The sequence below is a fragment of the Panthera tigris genome, chromosome A2 (assembly GCF_018350195.1).
Source record: "Panthera tigris isolate Pti1 chromosome A2, P.tigris_Pti1_mat1.1, whole genome shotgun sequence".
In the NCBI taxonomy this organism is placed as follows: Eukaryota; Metazoa; Chordata; class Mammalia; order Carnivora; family Felidae; genus Panthera; species Panthera tigris.
The window spans coordinates 5,936,098-5,954,826 of NC_056661.1; the positions used below are offsets into that span (position 1 = coordinate 5,936,098).

Consider the following 18,729-nt stretch of genomic DNA (forward strand, 5'->3'; position numbering starts at 1 on the left):
CTGTCAGGATCAGGCCTCTATCCTCCATACCGTCACCAAAGGTCCCTCTCACAGCCGGCCCAAGGTCATTCCAGGTGGCACCGAACCAGACCTGGTCGCAGCAGCCTTTAGCTGCTGGCCTTCCTCCAGCTCTGGCACTCCTACCCCTGACTTCTCTTTCTGGCACTTTGGGCCTCGACCCCCATCTTTAACTCACAGAAAAAAGGGAGCAAGAGAGATTGACAGGAACTTTACTCACAGTTACAGGACACAGGATACAGGATGTTGGAAGACACAGGAGCTGGGGGGGGGGGGGGGGGGGAGCCCAGGGTGGAGGGTTTGGATTTGACAGTGGATTTAGCCAAGCCTGCCTGGCCGCCCCCACCTCAGTTCTGTGGCCAAACGCCTGTGCAACTGTGCTGCTTGTTTCAGAGAGCCCCGCGGGATCAGTCATCTTAAAAGCCGCCCCATAACGCCCACCGTGTCCGGTACCTTCCGCCACGACTCATGACAACCCAGTGCCAGCCCACGCAGGACTGAGGGCCAGGGGGTTCACAGATGTCTGGTGTGTCCTCTGCCTACCAGGCCTTCAACGCGCAGGGGTGGCTGCCTGGCCTAGAAATTCCAGGGGCACCAGGAACGGGTTCAGGGGGCAGACCCCGGCTGCCTGCCAAGCAGATCTCGGTTCACTGGGCCCAGCATTCTCTGGGGCCTGGGGCATGGCCTGGCTGGCCTCCTCCGGCCCCCTGGGGCTTGTCCCGCCATTCTCAGCTCTGGGCCGCAGGCCCTCACCAGCTGGGTCCGGCTGGGGGGCCGTCAGGCGCAGGTACGTATCCGACATATGTTTAACCAGGGCCGTGCAGGGCAGGCGGGGGAGCTCCTCCGGAAGTGCCAGCAGCAGGTCAAGGACCACAGCTGACTCTGGTAAAGGATAGAGAGGAGAGAAGAGTGAGGTGGGGCAGGGCTTGCTATCTGGGACTCCCTCACAGCCCCTTCCCGTTATCCTCACCAGCTGCAGAAAGTTCAGGGCCCTGGCAACTGCGGGAGATGGCTGACAGATACTTGTAGATCTTCTCAAAGTCCACGGAGAGATCTCCTTCAGCCGCGGGGTCAGCTAGGGATTCGGAAGGTGCCTCAGGGGCGGGGTCACTTGTCTTGGGGGCGGGGCCAGGGGTCTCCGGGGTCTCAGGGCTCGAGTCCTCCCGCCCTCCAGGGGCGCTGAGCAGCAGCTGCTTTCCACGCGCCTGTGTGGGCTTGGGGGGCTTGGAGTGCAGGAGGCTGACGGGCTCTGTGGCCGCGATGGTGAGTACCTGGCAGGAAGAGAGATCGGGGAGGGGAAAGCACAAGTCCTCCCATCAGCCAGCCCCCTGCCCTGCACAAGGCTGAGCCCTCCACCCCCACCTGCTCACCAAATCCCCCCTGTTAGGCGTAACATGCACGAGATGCTTCGGAAGCGGGGTCACTGGGGCTCAGGGTGCTCAGTGGCTGGCTGGAGTCACAGAGCTGGCCAGGGGAAGGTTCCAAGACCCCAATCCACCGTATTTAGACTTACACGTAACACCCCCATCCTGCCTGGGGGAGGGCCGTACCTGTGAAAAAGCCACAGTCAGGGCTTCCTCCAGCGGGCCTGTTATCTTCTCAGCCAGATCCATCCATACCTGGATGGGGAGACCAGAAAGTACACGGTCAGCCTAGGGATCAACCCTCAGGGGTTGATCCAAGCCCTGCCCCTCCTGGGGAGCCCCTGGCCAGATTATCACTCTCCAACCCCCCAAAACACCCACACCATGCCCCAGGGCCCGGCCGTGGGGGGTGGGGGGTGGGTCTAGTCCTGCCTCACCTCGATGGGGGCCGGGGTCTGTGTTTCCCGGCGCCTTGGACCCTGCGGGCCACCTGGATGCACCCTCTGAATGGCCTCCCGGACCACGCGGCCCTTGAGCTGCCGCAGGAAGTCCCGGATCTGGGGAAGAGAGGAGGAGGCCAAATGGGCCTTCTATACGCCCAGGGCTGGGGAGAGAAGCCAAAGCCGACTGCCTGCCCCAGGACCGGCACCGCTCCCTAGCCTCCCGCTAGGTGTTAGGGGTCTCAGTGACTCTGCACGGGGACGAGGGCCAAGGCCCCAGGTGTGACCGGCCACTCAATAAAGTGTTAAGACCCAGGTCAGCTCGGGCTCCTCCCCGCAGACAGGGCCCACCCCCCGCTAAGTACCACCCTATTCACCTTCCCGCTTCACCCATTCGGCTCCGTTTCCTGACTCTCACTTCTGCCTCACTCCCGCCAGGTCCCGCTGCCCTTTCCGCCCGGTCCCCGGCCTCCGCTCCCCGCTCCGCCTTATCGGGAGTCCGACTTAACCTCTCGCACTCTCGGCCTCCACCTCGCCCCGCCCCTCATCCTCACGTACGCCCCGCCCACCCCGCCCTAGCTCCCAAATTCGTCCCGCCCCCAGCATCGCACGCGCCCCGCCCACTCCCCGCCCCTCGACCGCAAGGATGCTCCGCCCACATCCTAGCCCCGCCCCCACCCCCGCTTCCTTGCCAAGATGCCTCACCTCGGCCTCGCTGCGGCCCGGCAGCTCTCGGGCCAGCTCAGTGGCGTCCGGCTCCGGCTGGCCCTGCCGCGCCTGCAGTAGTCGTAGGAGCTGCCGCTTCTCGCGGGGGCTCCAGGCCGCGGGGCCGGTCACCTCGCCCAGGTAGCGCGCCGGGGCCGCTCGCCGCCGCTGTGGAGGCTTCATGCCGGCGAGGGCGGAGTCGGCGTTCCGGGCTCGCTTTCCTGGTAGGCGGGGTTACGGAGGCCGCCGGGATCAGAAAGGGCGGCGCGGAGGCGGAAACAGATGGAGGCGTGGCTTCGCGTTTGCGGCCTGAAGCAACCGTCTGGGTGGGAGAGGCTGGAGGGACAGGCCTGAGAACTGTGGCGGGGGCGAATGAGACACACCCGCCCTCCCCGCCTGCATTTTATCTCCTTCGGGAACTGGAGCCGAGACCTTAGATCTCGTGCCGTCCCTTCCATTCCTGGACTAAGTCTTGTGAAGCTCCTACTGTGTGCTTTGCTTCTCCAAAAGGGGTGGACCCTGGCCGGAAGGCAGCTTGTCCAATGGTAGCCAAGAACCTGGGCTGTGGGGTCGGCCAGCCCTGGTGACCTAGAGCAAGTGATTTGGCCGAGCCAAACCTCAGTTTACTCATTTGTAAAATGAGGTAGTATCCCGCTCAAGGGAAGGGAAGAACTGGGACAGGAGACGTTTATTTAAGAGCTCTAGAGTAGGGGGAGAGGAGGGGTGCCTGGGTGGCTCAGTCCGTTAAGCGGTCGGATTTCGGCTCAGGTCATGATCTCACTATTAGTGAGTTCAAGCCTCGCCTTGGGCTCTGTGCTGACAGCTCACAGCCTGGAGCCTGCTGAGGATTCTGTGTGCCTCTCTCTCCCTTCCCCTCCCCCGCCCACGCTGTGTCTCAAAATAAACATAAAAAATTTTTTTTAAAAGAGCTCTAGACTAGGCGGAGAGTAGCCTGGAGCAGAGGCCAGAGGTCGAGGCCCTGGCGAGAGTAGGGTCCAAGTGGTGGGGGTGGAGAGCGGAGAAGGCCTGGCTTTGGGAAGATCGCACGAGGCAGGTGGGCAGGCGCAGGGGTTGAGGAAGGAGGCGGGGCTTACTTAAAACTTAAGCAGGTGGGGTTGGGTATCCCTTTCTGTTTAGGGCAACACTTGAATCTCCCCTGGCACACGTACATAAGGGTATCAGTTTGGACCTCTTTCAGCCCAGACCCCCCTAAGTCCTGGTCCCGAGGCCTCTGCTTCCTGCCCCCTACACCTGCGCCAAGCGCACACGCACACGCAGACTTCAAACTCAGCAGGTCAGACCAGATGTTTATTTTGAGCCCAGGTGGGAGGGTGTGCGGAGCAGAGGGTCGGAGGCGGGAGGCTGCAGGACGCTGGGATGGCGGTCCCACCGGGTCAGAGGTCGACCTCGGCCGGTCCAGTCCTGGCGGACCTGGTTCGAGGCGTGGCTGGTGTGTCTCAGGACCCCGCTGGGGTGCCCCAGCCCTGGGGAGAGGCTACCCAGGCCGAACGAAGGAGAGGACACCCCCTTCCCAGCTGGTCATCGGCCTCCTCCATCGATCTGTGTGCCGGAGTGAGGGCGGGTGTTGGGTCTGAGTCGCGAATTCTCCCGGCCTAGTGTCTGTCCGAGGTTTGAGGACCCCTTTTGTGACACAGGGCCCGAAGTTGGCCGTGGGTGACCCAGTGCCTGAGTTTGAATCCAGCTCCACCCAATTTTGTGACCTTCGACAACTTCAGAGAGTGTCTCATGTTTCTCATTTCTAATATGGGACTTACGATAGGAGCTACCTGGAAGTTGTTGCGAGGATGAATGAAGTTCAAAGGCGTGAAGCCTTCAGAACACTCCCTGGCACAAGGGAAAGCCTATGAAGAGTCCTTCTCAGCGCCCCCTCTTCCAGCTGGCCCCACGTTACAGCCTCCCTCCACCCCCGTCACCAAATTTACCTACTCACTGGGGCCTCCTGGGCTGGGGGCCGCCGGCCGAGTCTCTCGGGAGGGCGCCGGGGGCTGGGGGTGCTGGAAAGGAGAGGCGGGCTCCAGAGCGGTAGGGGTTGCCGCTCATTGGGTCGGGCCAAGAGCGCCCCCTGGGGGCTGCTGCGGGCGTAGCGGAGGCGGGTCTAGGGATGGTCCAGCCCCACCCGCTGGGTCGCGGAGCCCCGGGGTCCGGACTCGCTGGAATAGGCCGCGGGCCCCGGCGGAGGTTGCTACCTGAACGCGCACAGACGAGGCCGAGGCCGGCAGCCAGCGCGGCGCCCAGCACGAAGGCCGCCACCACCAGCGCCACCACCGGCGCGGGCTCCAGGGCCGCCGGGGCCGGCGCAGGCGGCTCGGGGCGCACGGCTCGGCCGGGGACGCCCTTGGACGGCCCTGTGGGGAACACAAAGCGGAGACTGGGCTCAGGCCCCAGCTGTCCTTCCCACCCCCCTCCCCCGACCCCAGGGACCCCTGCGGAGGAGAACTGCGCGCTCACTGGGGGGTGGCCGCGGCACCGTGACCACGATGGGCTGCGTCAGCGTGTGCAGGTGGGGGCTGTCGGCACCCGGGCTCTCGCCGCTGCCGCTGCCGGCGCCCGCGCACGCCTCATCCCGAGGCAGACACTGTGGGCAGGAGGAGGCAAGGGATGGGGATGTCAGGCCCCAGGGTTCAGGGGCCTGTCCCCAGGGCCCTCAGGGCCCCCAAGAGATCTAAGTGTCCAGCTCTCTGTTGCAACCGGGAGGCGCACCAATAAGCCCCTGGAAACCCGACCCCCTGAGAGGTCCCCGAGCCCGGCGCCCAAGATGTACAAGCAGCCAGCCACCCGGCCTGAGGACTCCAAATTTCAGCCCCTCAGAGTCACACGACCCGATTCTCTGAGAACATTGGATAACCAGAAATTTGGCCCCTTAGCCGCCTTCCGCATCCAGCCACCCAGCCCCTCCCAGAGCAAGCCCAGTGCTCCCTCCCCGCCCGCTGAGGAACCCTTGTGCGGAGACCCACAGGCCCCCCTCTCGGTCCTTGTGCCCAGCCACCAGACTGAGAGACCCAGTGACTATCCCCAGCCCTGAGGGGCCCTTGTCGTCCAGGCTCCATAGCGTCGGCCCCCTAGATCCACAAACTCCGAGGGGCTCCTCCTTTAGAGGCCAGAGGGTCCATGCCCAACCCCCGACTGGCCCAGGCGCCCAGATTCCCGGCCGGGTGCCCGCGCACCAGCGAGGGCGGGGGCAGCGTCAGAGGCGCGGGCGTCCGGCGGGCTCCCCGGAGGCGGCGGCAGCGACTCAGCTGGCAGTGCAGGAACTGCACCGAGGCGTTGAAGACCGGGCGCAGGCGGAAGCTGAAGCGCGCGGGACGGGCAGCACCCGGGAGCGGCGGCGGCGGCGGCGGCGGGAAGACGACCGAGGAGTCGGCGGGGCAGCCCCCGAGCAGCAGCGCCAGGGCGGGCCCCGGGGCCGGCCGGGAGGACGGTGTCACTGAGCAGCGGTGCAGGACGAGGTCCCAGCGCGGAGAGGGACGGGCCAGGGCCGCCTAGGAGGCGGGGTCGCCATCAGCACCCGCCGCCCCGCATCAGGCCCGGCCCCCCCTCCCCGGCGGGCCCCGCGTCCACACCTGCACGAACACGCGGCTGTCGGCCGGGATCTCGAGCGGCCCCGCGCGGCGCGGGAAGGCGTCCTCCGCGTCGGACAGCTCCAGGCTGAAAAGGGGTCGGCGCAGCCAGGGCCCGGGCGCCGCCGGGAATGGGGGCGCTGGCGGGGAGAAAGGGCAGCCCGAAGGACAAGGACGAGGCCGCGCTCTCCCTTAGACCCTCCAGGCGAGTGACCCAACCTCCCCGCCTCTGCCGCCTCCTTGGGAAAATGGGTGCTGTTTCGGTGAGGGGTGCACCCACGCCCCGCTCCGCGCCTGGCTCACTGCTGGCAGAGTCGCTGTGTGTCCCCTGAAGACCCAGGGGCTGTCCACAGTCCAGCAACCGAGGCTGGGCGCAAAGCCACTCGCCTCTGCAGGAGACCCCCTTCCCGGACCTCGATTTCTCCACCCAGAGCGGGCCAGGGAATCCCTGGCTGGGAAGTTGAGGGGTGCCTGATGTGGGGGGGGGGCGCGGTCAGCAACCCCAGGGGCCCAGGCTGCTCTGTGGTGGCAGCAGCTTTCAGGGAGGGTGCCGGCCCCACCCCTTCCTTTCCAAGGGTACTGTGACCAGTAGGGAGGGTGCTGTCCCCTTGCCCTTTGGCACAGCTGAAGCTCAGCCAGGCTGCGGGGGTCTCCGGCTTCTCCATTCCTCCAGGTTCCTCACCGAGGGCAGCAGTAGCAAAGGGTGGGGACACACACACACGCGCCCTCTGCCTTGGGGAGGCACTCGGCTGGCATCCTTGTCAAGTGTTTTCAGGACACCCCCCCACCCCCGTTTCCTAAAGGCATTTGAACACTCCTCCCCTACAGCCATTGGCCTTAGCCTAACTGGCAGGGACTCTGAAGAAGTCGGGGGTCCAGGAGCATCTGGACACAGAGGCAGACCCCACCCGCTCCCCCAGGCAGGGATGAGAAAGGGCAGCACAGGGATGGCAGCGTGACAGGCCCCGTCCCCAGCCTCTACGTACCAGGTGGCCCGCTGGGCAAGGTGGAGACCCCCGAGAGCAGGGCCAGGAGCAGGAGTGCAGCACCTGGCATGCTGGACTGGCAGTCAGGTGTGCCCCAGCAGCCGAGGCGCCAGCGGGCGGCACCCAGGCCTGGCAAGTAGGCAGGCAGCCCTGTCCTTGGCTGAGCGGCCACCCCAGGAGGCAGGGCGCGGGGGCGGTGGACTGAAGGGTGTACATCAGAGCCAGCACCCAAGGCCTGCCGGGGATTAAGGGCTCCTCTCTGGCCAACCTGTGGCCATCGGGGTTGGGGGGGGGGGAGGTCCCTCACCCCGGTCGCTCGGCATCGGGCAGCTCACTACAAATACCGCCCTACCAGGCCCTGGACCGGCTCCAGTCTCCCCTCCACGCAGAGGAAGGCACTACGCCCGCGGCCCCCAAGCTCAGGGCTCACAGCCCCTTCCCACCCGGTCCTGCCGAGCTCTAGACACACAGAGACACGATGGAAGAAAAGGGAGGGGTTTTATTCTCAAGCGTCTAAGGATTTACAAACAAGGGCATTTCATTTTAAAAAGGGACAGGGGAATACTGGCGACCAGAGAAGGGGGCTGTGGGCCACCCCAGGCCCCTGCCCGCCCGCTCCACCCTCTGCCTGGTCAAGAGGGAGGGCTGGTGACCGGTGACGGAGGGCAGGTCAGGAAAGAGGCAGAGGGGAAGAGGTTCCCCCAGAACTCCCACTTAACACTGAAGGAGGGCAGGGGTGGGCAGACACACTCACAAAACAGAAAATAGTTAAATAAAAGTAAATCCAGGTGGCCGGCCTAGGGCCTGCGCTGGCCCTGGGACCAGCCATGGAACCTTCCAGCTACCCACAAAGGCCCCCCTGGCCGGGCCAGGCGAGGGAGGATGGGGGGCCAGGCCTGTCGGCCCCCCCACCCTGCACCCATCCCCTCACAAAGGAGACTGGGGCGGGAGAAGGTGGCCGTTCCCCTCCCGGGGAGGGGGGGCAAAGAGCAGAGAACTTGCGTACTTTTAAACATGCGGCATTTCGTGAGTATGGACAGGAACAAGAGAATACAGGGATGCCTAGGTCTAGACTGCTTCAGCTACATCCGGCCAAGTTCCTCACCTTTGGTGTTGGTGGGTTTTTTGTTTTTTTTTCATTTTGTTTTGTTTTGTCGTCCACTTGGTTTGCATGCATCACCAACAAAAAGGAAACACACCCCCTCCCATTCTGGCTGCTGCACAGGGCTCGGGCGGACTGGCCAGCTCTGGGGGAGTCGAGGGGCGCTCAGGGGCACTACGAGGGCGTGACTGTCTGCACACGCCCAGCCCTCAGCCAGCCCCACCTCTGTCCCGTCACACGTCCTCGAACCCCCACGCTCACCGCTTGCACCCTCAATCCCTGCCTCCCCGGGGCTCCATGGCCCCGCTTCTGCCACCGACTCCTTCCACCACCTCCCTGCCGTGGCAGCGCCTGCTGCCCTCGGTGTGCCCTGTGCCCGCCTTCCCTGAAGGCCACCCTGTGTGGCCGCGGCCCCTTGGGCTCCCTCCATGCCCCCTGAGGTCCTCAACTCACCCCCCAAGCTGTGGCCAGTCTCCAGCCCCGAGGGCTGGCCCCGAGGGAGGAGGAACGCCCCCAGAGCCCACCTTTGGGGCTTGGCCCCCAGCCCCAGACGCCCGTGCCCACAGGCGGTCAGGGGCTCCACCGCAAGCAGCTAAACATGACTTTGGTAAAAGTTTCTGAAGGTACCGACAAACCCCGTGAGAACAAGCTCTTCTCCCCCCACCCCCCAAACACCCCACCACGTACAATAAAATACAATAAACTCCAAAAAGGACCCCCTGAGATCAAAGAGAGACAGAGAAAGACAGAGAGAGAGAGAGAGAGAGAGAGAGAGAGAGAGAGAGAGAGAGAGAAAGACCAGCCCAGGTCCAGCTGTAGTCATAACGCCCAGCCCGCCTTCCTGGGGCGAAGACACCAGCCGACCGACTCGCCGTTGCTGGAGACCTAAGTGGACCCAGGGGTCCCCCCCTCACCCCTGGGGGTGGCAGAGCCCAGATCTGGGCCAGGAGAGAGGCAGAGGCAGGGAAGGAGGTGGGGAAAGCCAGAGAGGTAGACAAGGGATGAGAGAGAGGGGATAGACACAAGGAACGTGTTCGCAGAGGGGAGGCAGAGGGGACAACACACAGCGGGTGGGGTGGGGAGGGAAGGGGCAGGACGGGCGGCTCTCTCCCGGGCCCTGGGGGCCGCCCCAGCCCAGAGGTTACGACTGAATAAATAGCGAGTCTGCTCGTGGCCTGCTGTCTTCCGTTCACAGTGTCTGTCAGGGGGACGCGCACGGCCGGCTGACCCCGGGACGGGAAGGGCTGGGGCCTGGCGAGCCCATCTGTCCACAGCTGGTGGGCAGGGAGTCGGGGGTGGGTCGGCGCCCCCTACTTTCTGTCCTCAGCCCTCAGCAGCCATCCAGATCCCAGGTCTCCCCTGGCGGGCAGCTGGGTGGCCAGGTGGGGAAGGGGGGGCCTGTGGCCATGCCCCCGGCCCCCGGTGGGGCTGGCCGCCACCACGTGGCTACCTGAAGAAGGGCAGGTGGTGCTGGCTCAGGACTCCGCTAGTCCTCGGTGACTCGGTCTTCGCCATGACATCCTTGAACCAGGATGCCACGTCTACCTCCAGCATCTCGTAGCGCTTGATGAAACTGTGTTCCTGCGGGCCCGAGGGGGAGGGCTTAGGACCAGGGAGGAGCCCCAGCGGGGGATCAGGCCCCTGGACGTCCAGATGGGTGGGGAGGCAGGGGCCCCAGATACTCACAAGTAGCTTATTATACTTTGGTCTCTTCCTGTGATCCTTAGTAAGGCTAACAGAAAAGAGGGAGGAAACAGAAATCAGAGCCTGGGAAGAGGGGTCTGGCTGTCCCGGGGACACAACTGTCCTCCCTCTGAGACAGGGGTCTTCAGAATCTGGAGGGAAGCAGCTGCTGTGTGTTCACAGCGCTGTGCTGCCGGCTGAGAAGCCAGAGGACCCAGGGCCTGCACAAATCCCACCTGCAGCGGAAGCCCCACCTGGGCTGGGAGGGGCCCACGGGAGAGGTGGACTGGGGCTCTCACAATCAAATGGGGACACCACGCGGGCATCATTCTGCTTGTCGCCGCGGGACACACAGACCCCTAGGTCCCGGGGCACATCGGCTTGTTCACAACCTCCTGTGGCCAAGCCCAAGGGCCATCCTGCCAGTTGCCCACAGGGCCAACTCGGGCCTCGGGTTCCAGCTGCCGCCCACATCCCCGCCCTGACTGTGGCCTTCTCGCCCACAGCTGCCCCCACTCCCCGTCGGGGAGGGGGGGTCCCGCCAGCCCCAAATCTCCCTGGCTGCTCTGAGTGCAGGGCCACACCTGACCCCGCCCTGCCTCCCAGAGCACAGCACGGGGCGGGGGGGGGGGGGGGGGGGGGGGGGGAGGGGAGGGGGGATTCCTCACCAGTCTTTGACGAAGGACTGAAAGTCCCCCGAGAAGCCCATGTGACCGGGCAAGAGCGGGGGCTCTTCCTGCAGGACTTTGGTGAGGACCTCAAAGTCTGTCTTGCAGTTCTTGTAGGGAAACTGTCCCGTCGCCAGCTCCACCTAGGAGAGAAGCAGGCGGGCTGGGTGGGCCGAGGACTGGTCCCCGCCCTCCCTTACCGCCCTTGTCTGTATCCCAAGAAGACGCTGGCAGGGGCCCCGCAACTCACCAAGGAGATGCCAAGGCTCCACACATCGGCCCGGATGTCGTAGTCTGGCTTGGTGGGGTCCGGAGGGTCTATGCGCTCAGGCTGCCGGTGGGAGAAGGGGATGATGTACCCCCAGGGCTGCGGCAGGCGTGCCGCCCAGATCCCCACGCTCCCCTGCTGGGGCGCCGCGGGACCCCCACTCACTGCCATGTAGGCGGCACAGCCCGCGCTGCGCGTCTTGGCCTTAGAATCGACGAGACGGCCGCTGATGCCGAAGTCGCAGAGCTTGATCTGGCCCCGCTCGTCCAGCAGGATGTTGGAGGGCTTGACGTCACGGTGGATCACGCCGTGCTTCTCCTTCAGGTAGTACAGCGCCTTCACGATCTGCGGCGAGGACAGCGGAGGGCACCCGTGATGGGAGGATGGGGGCCCAGGGGCCACCCGCCCGGCCGCACCCCTGTCGGGCTGCTCACCGCCACCGTCATCTTGCCCAGGATCCGCTCGGGAATGGGGCCCTGCACCCGCTTCTTGAGCTTCTCAGCGCACGTGCCCATGAGCTCCATGGCGATGAAAACATCCGTCTGTGGGGGCGGCACGTGCCGGCTCGGGGGGGGGGGGCAGCCGCACCCTCCGGCCCACCCCACACAGACCAGCGCCAGGGGGCACACCCGGAGATCAGCAAGGGCACCTGGGGAGCCCACAGAGAGGCAGGGGAACACCAGAGGCCTGGACTCACATTAGTAATGAAGGTCCCGAAACACTGCACGATGTAGGGGCAGTCATGGCTCTTGAGGACCACATCCAGGTCCATGAGGATCCGCTTGTTCTCCTCCTTGTTCCCCGAGCGCCGCATTTGCTGCACGGGACGGCCAGGGGAGCCTTAGTGCCCGGTCTCGGGGCGGGGCGCCCGCTGGGGACGGGGGCAGGGCTCACCTTGACGGCAATGACGTGGCCGGTCTTCCTGAAGCGCATCTTCCACACCTGGCCGCAAGTGCCGCTGCCCATCTCGCCCAGGTTCTCCAGATCATGGATTTCTGCCTGGTACCGCTGTCGAGGACAGCCAGAGCTGGAGGCTCTGCCGGGTCTCCGTCTGCCCCCGACCAAGACCTAGCCCCACCACGTGTCCTGCCCGCCCCCCCAGGAGTCGGGGCGAGGTGGTACCTGGCCCCCGATGGTCAGGTAGCCCGTCTGCTTCATGATCTCCTGTAGCTTCTGGTCAATCTCGATACTGAGGGAACAGGGAGGAGGTCCCGGTGGAGGGGGATCCCAACCAAACTGAGGCCACTCCAGTCCCCGTCACACAGGGGTTCCCACAGATTTCACCCCCCCTCCTCCCTGGGGCGGGCAAAGTGGCCTCCCCACACTGACCTCCTGACCCCCGCACTGGCCAGCTGGCCCCATTCGACAGCTCACCTCTCCATGCTGCGGGGTGTGAACAAGGTTGACGGAAGCCCCAGCATGTGGCGGGGCCGGGCAGGGGGTGTGGGGTGCTGTGGGGAGCTCTCGGAGGACGGTGAGCGGCTGCCCCCATCATTGGCCAGCGGGAGCTGCAGGGCTGGGGAGGGGGGGGGTGAGAGCCAGGGGTGAGAGGGGTTAGCTGGCACTGTGGGGTCTTCGGGGGACTCCGGTCTTCCCCTCCCTGGCATCAGGTAGGCCAACACAGACATGGGCTGGAGGAGCTAAGGTCTCCCTCCCACCCCCAACCACTCTCAGGGTGCTTTCTCCTGCCCCCCTGACCTGGAAGAAGATGGAGTGGGCTGGCAGGGAGGGGTGGTCCCCAGAGGCTGAGGGATTGTCCCCAAGTCTATGCTGACACAGGATCAAGGCCCAGAGGCTGATGGCACCCTTCAGCCAGGCAGTCTTCCTTATGTGTCCCTTTCCGCCCCACCTCTGCCCAGGAGCAGGCCCAGGGCCATGGTGCCCACGCTCCGGACCACGTGAGGAAGGAACGCCCGCCAGGATCAGCCTGGGCTCTGGCCCTGTTGGGAGCACTGCACGTGGCTGCCCAATAAGAATCAAGCAGACCACCCCAGGGAGACAATGAGCGAGGGACGCAAGCTTCCAGCTGCCTTGCCGCACATTCTGTTCCAGGGTCAGGGAGGGCCATCCTCTAGCCAGCAGGCTCGTTTCTGAGCCTCCCAGCTCGGCCTACAAAGCTGGGGCCAACGGGTGGGGGTAGGACCCCAGGCTGGGCCTGTGTCCTTTGGGTGAGAGGATCCAGGCGGCACAGCCCCTCCAAGGGCTGGTGGGACGGGAGGTGGGGAATGGGCCAGGCAGTGGGGTTTGGTTCTTCTCAGCAGCCTGCATGCGGACAGCTTGGGCATGCTACAGGCAGGCAGGCAGGCAGCGGGCAGGCAGCGGTCACCCCAGGATGGGCAGGCGGCATTCGGGGATCGGGAGGGCAGGAGACAGACAGACAAATGGGAGCCAAGACTTGGAGCCCAGCTGCCCAGAGGAGGCACTGCAGAGACAGGCCAGACAGGGGCCCGGGACAGGACAGGAGGTTCTCTGAGTGGCTAGAATCCTCCCTGGCTGGGCTGGCAATAGGGTCGAGGAGCAGAGACCGGTGTGGTCCCTGGAGAAGACACATGACCCTCCACTGAACCCTCATACCCCCATTGGCTCTGGAAGTGCTCCAGAAGGGGACCCTAGCTGGGTAGGGCACTGGCTCCACGAGCTAAGGGGCCAGAAGAGGACGTTTCGTGGAGAAAGGCCAGGAGGCCTGGGGCCTGCCGCTCTGCCCCTGGCTTCCCCCCCCACCCCACCTACACCTCCTGCCACGGCCCACCCCTTCCTCCTCCAGTTCTGTAAGCACCTGGTGATGTGGGCCCAGTGACCAACGTACAGAGACAAATATGCCTGAATTGCTGGCATCTGGGCACTTACCCTGCCTTGCCAGCCTGGGACCCTGACCACATCTAGAGTGAGGGGGCAGGCATGTGACCCTTGCCTACAATTGAAAATGGGATGCGGGTCTTGCTAAGGGCTGGTAAGAGCAAAGGAAAGGCCCTGGGGACCAGGGTGATGGCCAGGCCCATCAGCCGGCACTGGCCTAGGGGCCTGACCTCCTGGCCCCCTCCCTGCTGTTCCAGCCCCTTGCTTTGTAATCCCCTGCTTCATTGCACTGCCATGGCCAGAGGCAGAGTCCTCATCCCTCCCTCCCTGGCCCAACCACCTCAGGGACACTCGAGGGCCCCCCATGCTGTCCCTGTACCTGGGCTCTCTGGAGACATTGCCAGGCTCTCACCCCCTGGAGGATATCTGGGCCCCCTTTCTGCCCTGCACTGTCAGGTGTGTGGGGTGAGGACCACATCCTACCCTCTCCGTACTTCTCAGGGGGGTGCAGATGCTTCCTGGGGCCCTTCAGACTGAAGCATGGTGGAGATTTGAGTGGGGCCAGTGTGGGGTGGCTAAGGTGGGGGGAAAGGGGCAGGTACACAAAGGCCCTGAAAACAGAGGTCACAGAGGTGGGGACAGGCCACGCGGCAGGTCAGGAGGACACAGTGAGAGCAAGAGGCTGAAAGAGAGAGAAAGAGAGAATGAGACAGAACAAGAGAGGGCATGAAAGCACATGGCCAACAGGAGCCACAGATGTATTAGGCTGCCAGCCCAACACATGTGCACGCACGTGCACGTGCACAAACACACACACACACACACACACACACACACACACACACACACACACACACAAAGTGCCCAATCTAGTTCTACCTACATAAGGGCCAACAGGACCAGACCCCACCCAGAGGTGGTGTAGGTGTGTGTGTGTCTCTCTCTCTCACACTCACTCTCACACACACACACACACACACACACACACACACACACACACACCCCACACACACGTCTGCTCCCAGACCCACCGGCAACTGCACTCAGGCCTCGGCTGGCTGCCTTCTCTACCTTCCTTTACATGCTCCCCACCTCCCATGAGACTGTGCTCAGATCGCAGCTTCTCCAGAGGCTTCCCCAACTGGGCCCCCGCTGCAGAACCCCAAGCCAGCTCTACTCTGCCTTTTCTGCAAGGCATCACCGCTTTCTCCACTTCTCCCAGACCAGGAGGATGCTCGCTGTCAGCGAGCGTCAGCCGCAGAAGGAAGGGGCGTTGGTCCATTCTGTCTGCCGCCGCGTCCCTAGCACCTCAAACAGACATGGCACGCGGCAGGCAATACATGTTCGCCGTACTGTCGGAACGGACCAACAGATGTAGCCCGATGGCCTTGGCCCCGCTTTCCCTCTTTCCCTCACGTGAGCGCGCGCGTGCGCGTACACACACACACACACACACACACACACACACACACACACACGTGATCTCTCATGGGTGGCAGACTCCTGGCCGGTGAAGGAGCCCATTTCCTCTTCAGGGGAGTCTAAACCTGAGCTCACCAGGAAGGGAGGAGCGAAGGTGAGAGAACACAGAAGAGGCCAAGTGGGCAGAACATCACTGATCACGGATCGGGTGGAAGGACAGAGAGTAAGAGTGACAGGCGCGGGCACGCACACACACACCGCACACACAGCATGGGGCGATGGGGGAGGGCATTCTGCGGCCGGGGCAGCGGTTAGGTCAATGGTGCAGATGTCCAAGCGGCAATGATAAAAAGGCTGGTACCTGCTCGTTGGGACGGGGCAGGAGCAGGGCTTAGAGTGATCACAATAACTGGATGGGGAAAAGGAAGAAAAAAAACAACACCACGATAAATCACAACAGAAACAACTGATTTGTCCAAAAGAAAAGAAATCAAATCATAACAAGGAAGAGGGGGAGGCGCGAGGCACCAAAGTGCAGAGACGGGTAGAAACCACAGAGATGGGAGGACCAGGAGGATGGGATGGAGCTGACACAGACACAGACGCCTGGAGGGGGCTCCTCGGGGGCCTGCCCACCACGGGCCTCACCGTACCTCACTCTGCACCTGGGACAGCCACCCCGTAAGGCACCCCAGGCCCCGTGCCCAGCCCTGTCTCATCCAAGCTGGGGCTGCGGGAGGCAGCATCGCAGAGCCCAGCAGGGACCCTCCGGTGTCGGGAGGGTATCTGCCCCAGGGAGGAGCCCACACTACCCCAGGTCAGAAGAGGAAGGGAGGAGTGGACTGCACACAGGGATGGTGGGGGCACTCAGGCTGTGAAGGTCAGGCTGGGTGGGCAGGGAGAGACTGGAATACCCCGATGTGGGGGCATGTCCCCCTCCTATCAGGATGACCCCACAGGGAGCTGCATAAGCTACATGGATCGCGGAAGAATCACAAAGGAGGGCCAGAGAGCGGGGTGCTCCTCATCAGGTCTGGGGGGAGGGTGAAGTTCTCATGCCCTCCAGCTGAGAGATTTGGGGAAGGGGTTCTGTGGGACAAAACAAAGAGACTAGACAGTGGTAGTGGTCATGGCAATCCCTGGCCCTGGCCAGGTGTTGAGTGCCGGGGAGGGGCAGCTTTTGACTCCAAACAATAAGATGCCAGGCAGGTAGTCACAGAGACGGTGGGATCAGACGTGAGGTGTACATGGGCTGGGATAGCACCACACTGGCCTCAGGTATCCCTAGGCCAGGTGAATGTGGGTGTGCAGGAAGTCACTTGAGTCCAGGTGACGACGTTGCCAGGCTGGAGGCTGGGTGTGTATTTTTGGAGAGGCCAGACAGTCGCCAAGATGAAGTAGGAGGGGGCCTGGTGTATGTGGGTAGGGTGTGTGTGGGAGGGGGTCTGCGAGGCCGAAGGACAAGGTCCCAGCCTAGTAAAAAGGGATCACCAGACACAGTCACAGAAAAGGAGGTCAGAGGAATAGGGGGTTATATGTGGTCAAATAATCTCAGGTGTCAGCCGGGCCAGGTGTGCGTGTATGAATGCGAGTGGACCATCCACTGAACCATATGACAAGGACCCAGGTGCAGAGGTTGGGAGAAGGGGCCCCCTGCCAGTCACTGAGATGGCAGGAGTGAAATCATCTGGTCGGAAGGGACGTGTACATGTTTGCGGGGGATCTGGATGTGGTCACAGTCGCTTGGATTAAGGGGAGCCCGGCTCCTAGAGTAGGTGACGGTGACACGGGCTCCGAGGATCACGGTGAGGGGGCGGGTCATCAGATGGGGAGGCCTTGCCCTAGGGCCGGGTGACTAGGCTCATAGGCCCCGTAAGGGGGGATCCCCCTAGGTTGGGGGAGGGCCGCCCGGGAGCCCGCCGGCCCCACGCCCCCCTGGGTCACCGTGACCCTCTCCCAGCGAGCCGACAGCAGGGGGTATAGGGTGGAGAGAAGGAGGAGCAAGAGCGCCCCGGAAGCGAGGGCGGGGCCTGACGGCGGGGGCGGGGCTTCCCGCGGCGCGCGCCCCGCCCGCCCGCCCCCTCCCCCACGCCGCCGTGCTTACTGGGCCTGGGCCGCTGGGGGCTGATATCCAGGTTGAGGTCGATCCTCCGCCGGGCCTCGCGGTTCTCCTGCTTCAGCTTTGCTTCCAGGCGGGACAGCTTCTGCTCCAGGGAGGACGCCGCCATCTTCCCCGCCGCCGCCGCGCACCGCCCGGCCGCCCGTCAGTCCGGCAGACAAACACCGCACTGCGCCTGCGCTTGGATGACCCCGCCGAGCCGCCGTCTCTCCCTGCACGGCGCATGTCCGCGGCGCGCACTCGCCCATCCCTCGTGCTAACCTCCGCGCATGCGTGCTTCTTCCCGGCCGGAGAGATGACGCCACCTAGAGTTCGCGTCGGGCAGCGTGCAAAGCCGCTCATCGTGATGCGCATGCGCGGAGTCGGAGCCCTTTCTCGAGAGGCACTGTGTTGAAATCCATTCACGGTTCTGCAGACCGCGGCAGGCGGGGAAAGCGGCGCGCCTGCGTGCAGAGGGGTAGACGCAATCCCGCGCTTTGCCTTTGCTGCGCATGCGCAACCTTGGCTCTTTCCGCGGCCGCTGTTGCTGGGAGTAGCTCTTGCTTTGTGTCCTCAGCCTCTTTTTCGCTGTTCCCCGCCCGGCCTGTTCTCTGGCACCCACGCTCCCTCAGGACTGCCTTTCTCTTACGGGACAGTGTTTCATTAGGATCGCTGTTATGCCTAATTGCTGCCTCCTCCCCATAATTAGGCACCCGTGGGGAGCCCTTTCTATTTCAGCAAACTCGGGGGTGGCTAAGGACCGGCGGGACGGACGGGGTAGGGCTCAGGTCACTGTAGCGGCCTTAGGAGTCCAGCGGCATGACCCCTGACCTCGACCACAGGGCCAGGGTCATGGCCAGAGAGTTCCAGGCCAGACCCACCTGGGACATTTTAAGACGTTCCCTCATCTTCCCGCCCCGGAATGTGAGCCCAGCGTCTGGACAGTGCAGTAGATGGGCTTTGGTGTTAATTCCCCTCAGCCTGTCATCCTCGCGGCTTAACTGGCATGGTGGGTGCCGGGAAAATGTCCCCATCTGCAATCCTGGTTTTCGGAAAGCAGCTTGTCTCTGCTCTCAGTTGCCAGGAAGAGGCTCACATTTTGCAGACATCTCGAGGTGTCCAGTCCCAGGAAGTCAGGGTCAGGCAGGCTGTGCCATACGCCCTGCCTACTCCCGGGCCCGCACAGGATCACTGGTGGGCATTGAAGGCTTGTGGGGACTCCTATGGTGACAGCTTACGGGTGGAACAGATAAAAGACTGGAGTCCGGAGAATAACAAGGAATGGAGAGGAAAAGGGGTTCTCCAGAAAAAAAGCTAAGCAGAAGATGCCACTTAATTTCTCCTGCTGAGGTCTGTCTTTGCTCCCAGGACGAAACTCATACCCTTCATTCTGGCACGTTAGTGTCACTGCTTGCCTGTCATTGGTCTGGATGAAATGGAAGGCTTAGACAACAGGAGTGGATACCAGAGATCAGAATTTTAGTTCTCATAGTATTATTTATTAACCACCCACTGATAGATGCTCCCTCACACAGAGAACATTTGAAAGACAAAGTCCCTGCCTGTTCTCAGAAACATGTAAATTCCACAGCAGGTGTTCT

General features: G+C 63.5%; 3 protein-coding genes across 7 annotated transcripts; all 3 read right to left on the reverse strand.

Moving 5' to 3' along the window:
* Positions 1–294: 294 nt before the first annotated feature.
* SNAPC2 (small nuclear RNA activating complex polypeptide 2) lies at positions 295–2,853 on the reverse strand. 2 transcript variants are annotated; one of them, XM_042977284.1, is made up of 5 exons: positions 2,528–2,853; positions 1,820–1,939; positions 1,569–1,637; positions 989–1,289; positions 295–900 (listed from the first exon to the last, which is right to left on the reverse strand). In XM_042977284.1, exons 1-5 carry the CDS (start codon positions 2,708–2,710, stop codon positions 569–571), a joined length of 1,005 nt encoding a protein of 334 aa, XP_042833218.1. In that variant the 5' UTR covers positions 2,711–2,853; the 3' UTR covers positions 295–568. The 2 variants fall into 2 exon arrangements, with proteins under 2 accessions (XP_042833218.1, XP_042833219.1); XM_042977285.1 differs by lacking the exon at positions 1,820–1,939.
* Positions 2,854–4,066: 1,213 nt separating this feature from the next.
* On the reverse strand, positions 4,067–7,161 carry TGFBR3L (transforming growth factor beta receptor 3 like). Its single transcript, XM_042963867.1, is given in 9 exon segments — positions 4,067–4,087; positions 4,303–4,372; positions 4,479–4,620; positions 4,735–4,893; positions 4,997–5,123; positions 5,713–6,027; positions 6,109–6,256; positions 6,258–6,576; positions 7,092–7,161. Coding segments are annotated over 9 exon segments (1,371 nt in total).
* A 411-nt stretch (positions 7,162–7,572) lies between these two features.
* MAP2K7 (mitogen-activated protein kinase kinase 7) lies at positions 7,573–17,317 on the reverse strand. 4 transcript variants are annotated; one of them, XM_042978015.1, is made up of 12 exons: positions 17,135–17,317; positions 15,392–15,439; positions 12,187–12,328; positions 11,935–12,001; positions 11,707–11,820; positions 11,510–11,629; positions 11,247–11,330; positions 10,978–11,157; positions 10,795–10,875; positions 10,545–10,687; positions 9,880–9,925; positions 7,573–9,774 (listed from the first exon to the last, which is right to left on the reverse strand). In XM_042978015.1, the coding sequence occupies exons 1-12, from the start codon at positions 17,256–17,258 to the stop codon at positions 9,640–9,642; spliced, it is 1,284 nt and encodes a 427-aa protein (XP_042833949.1). In that variant the 5' UTR covers positions 17,259–17,317; the 3' UTR covers positions 7,573–9,639. The 4 variants fall into 4 exon arrangements, with proteins under 4 accessions (XP_042833949.1, XP_042833948.1, XP_042833950.1 ...); XM_042978014.1 differs by having other exon boundaries at positions 11,247–11,354; XM_042978016.1 differs by lacking the exon at positions 15,392–15,439 and having other exon boundaries at positions 11,247–11,354.
* Positions 17,318–18,729: the final 1,412 nt, after the last annotated feature.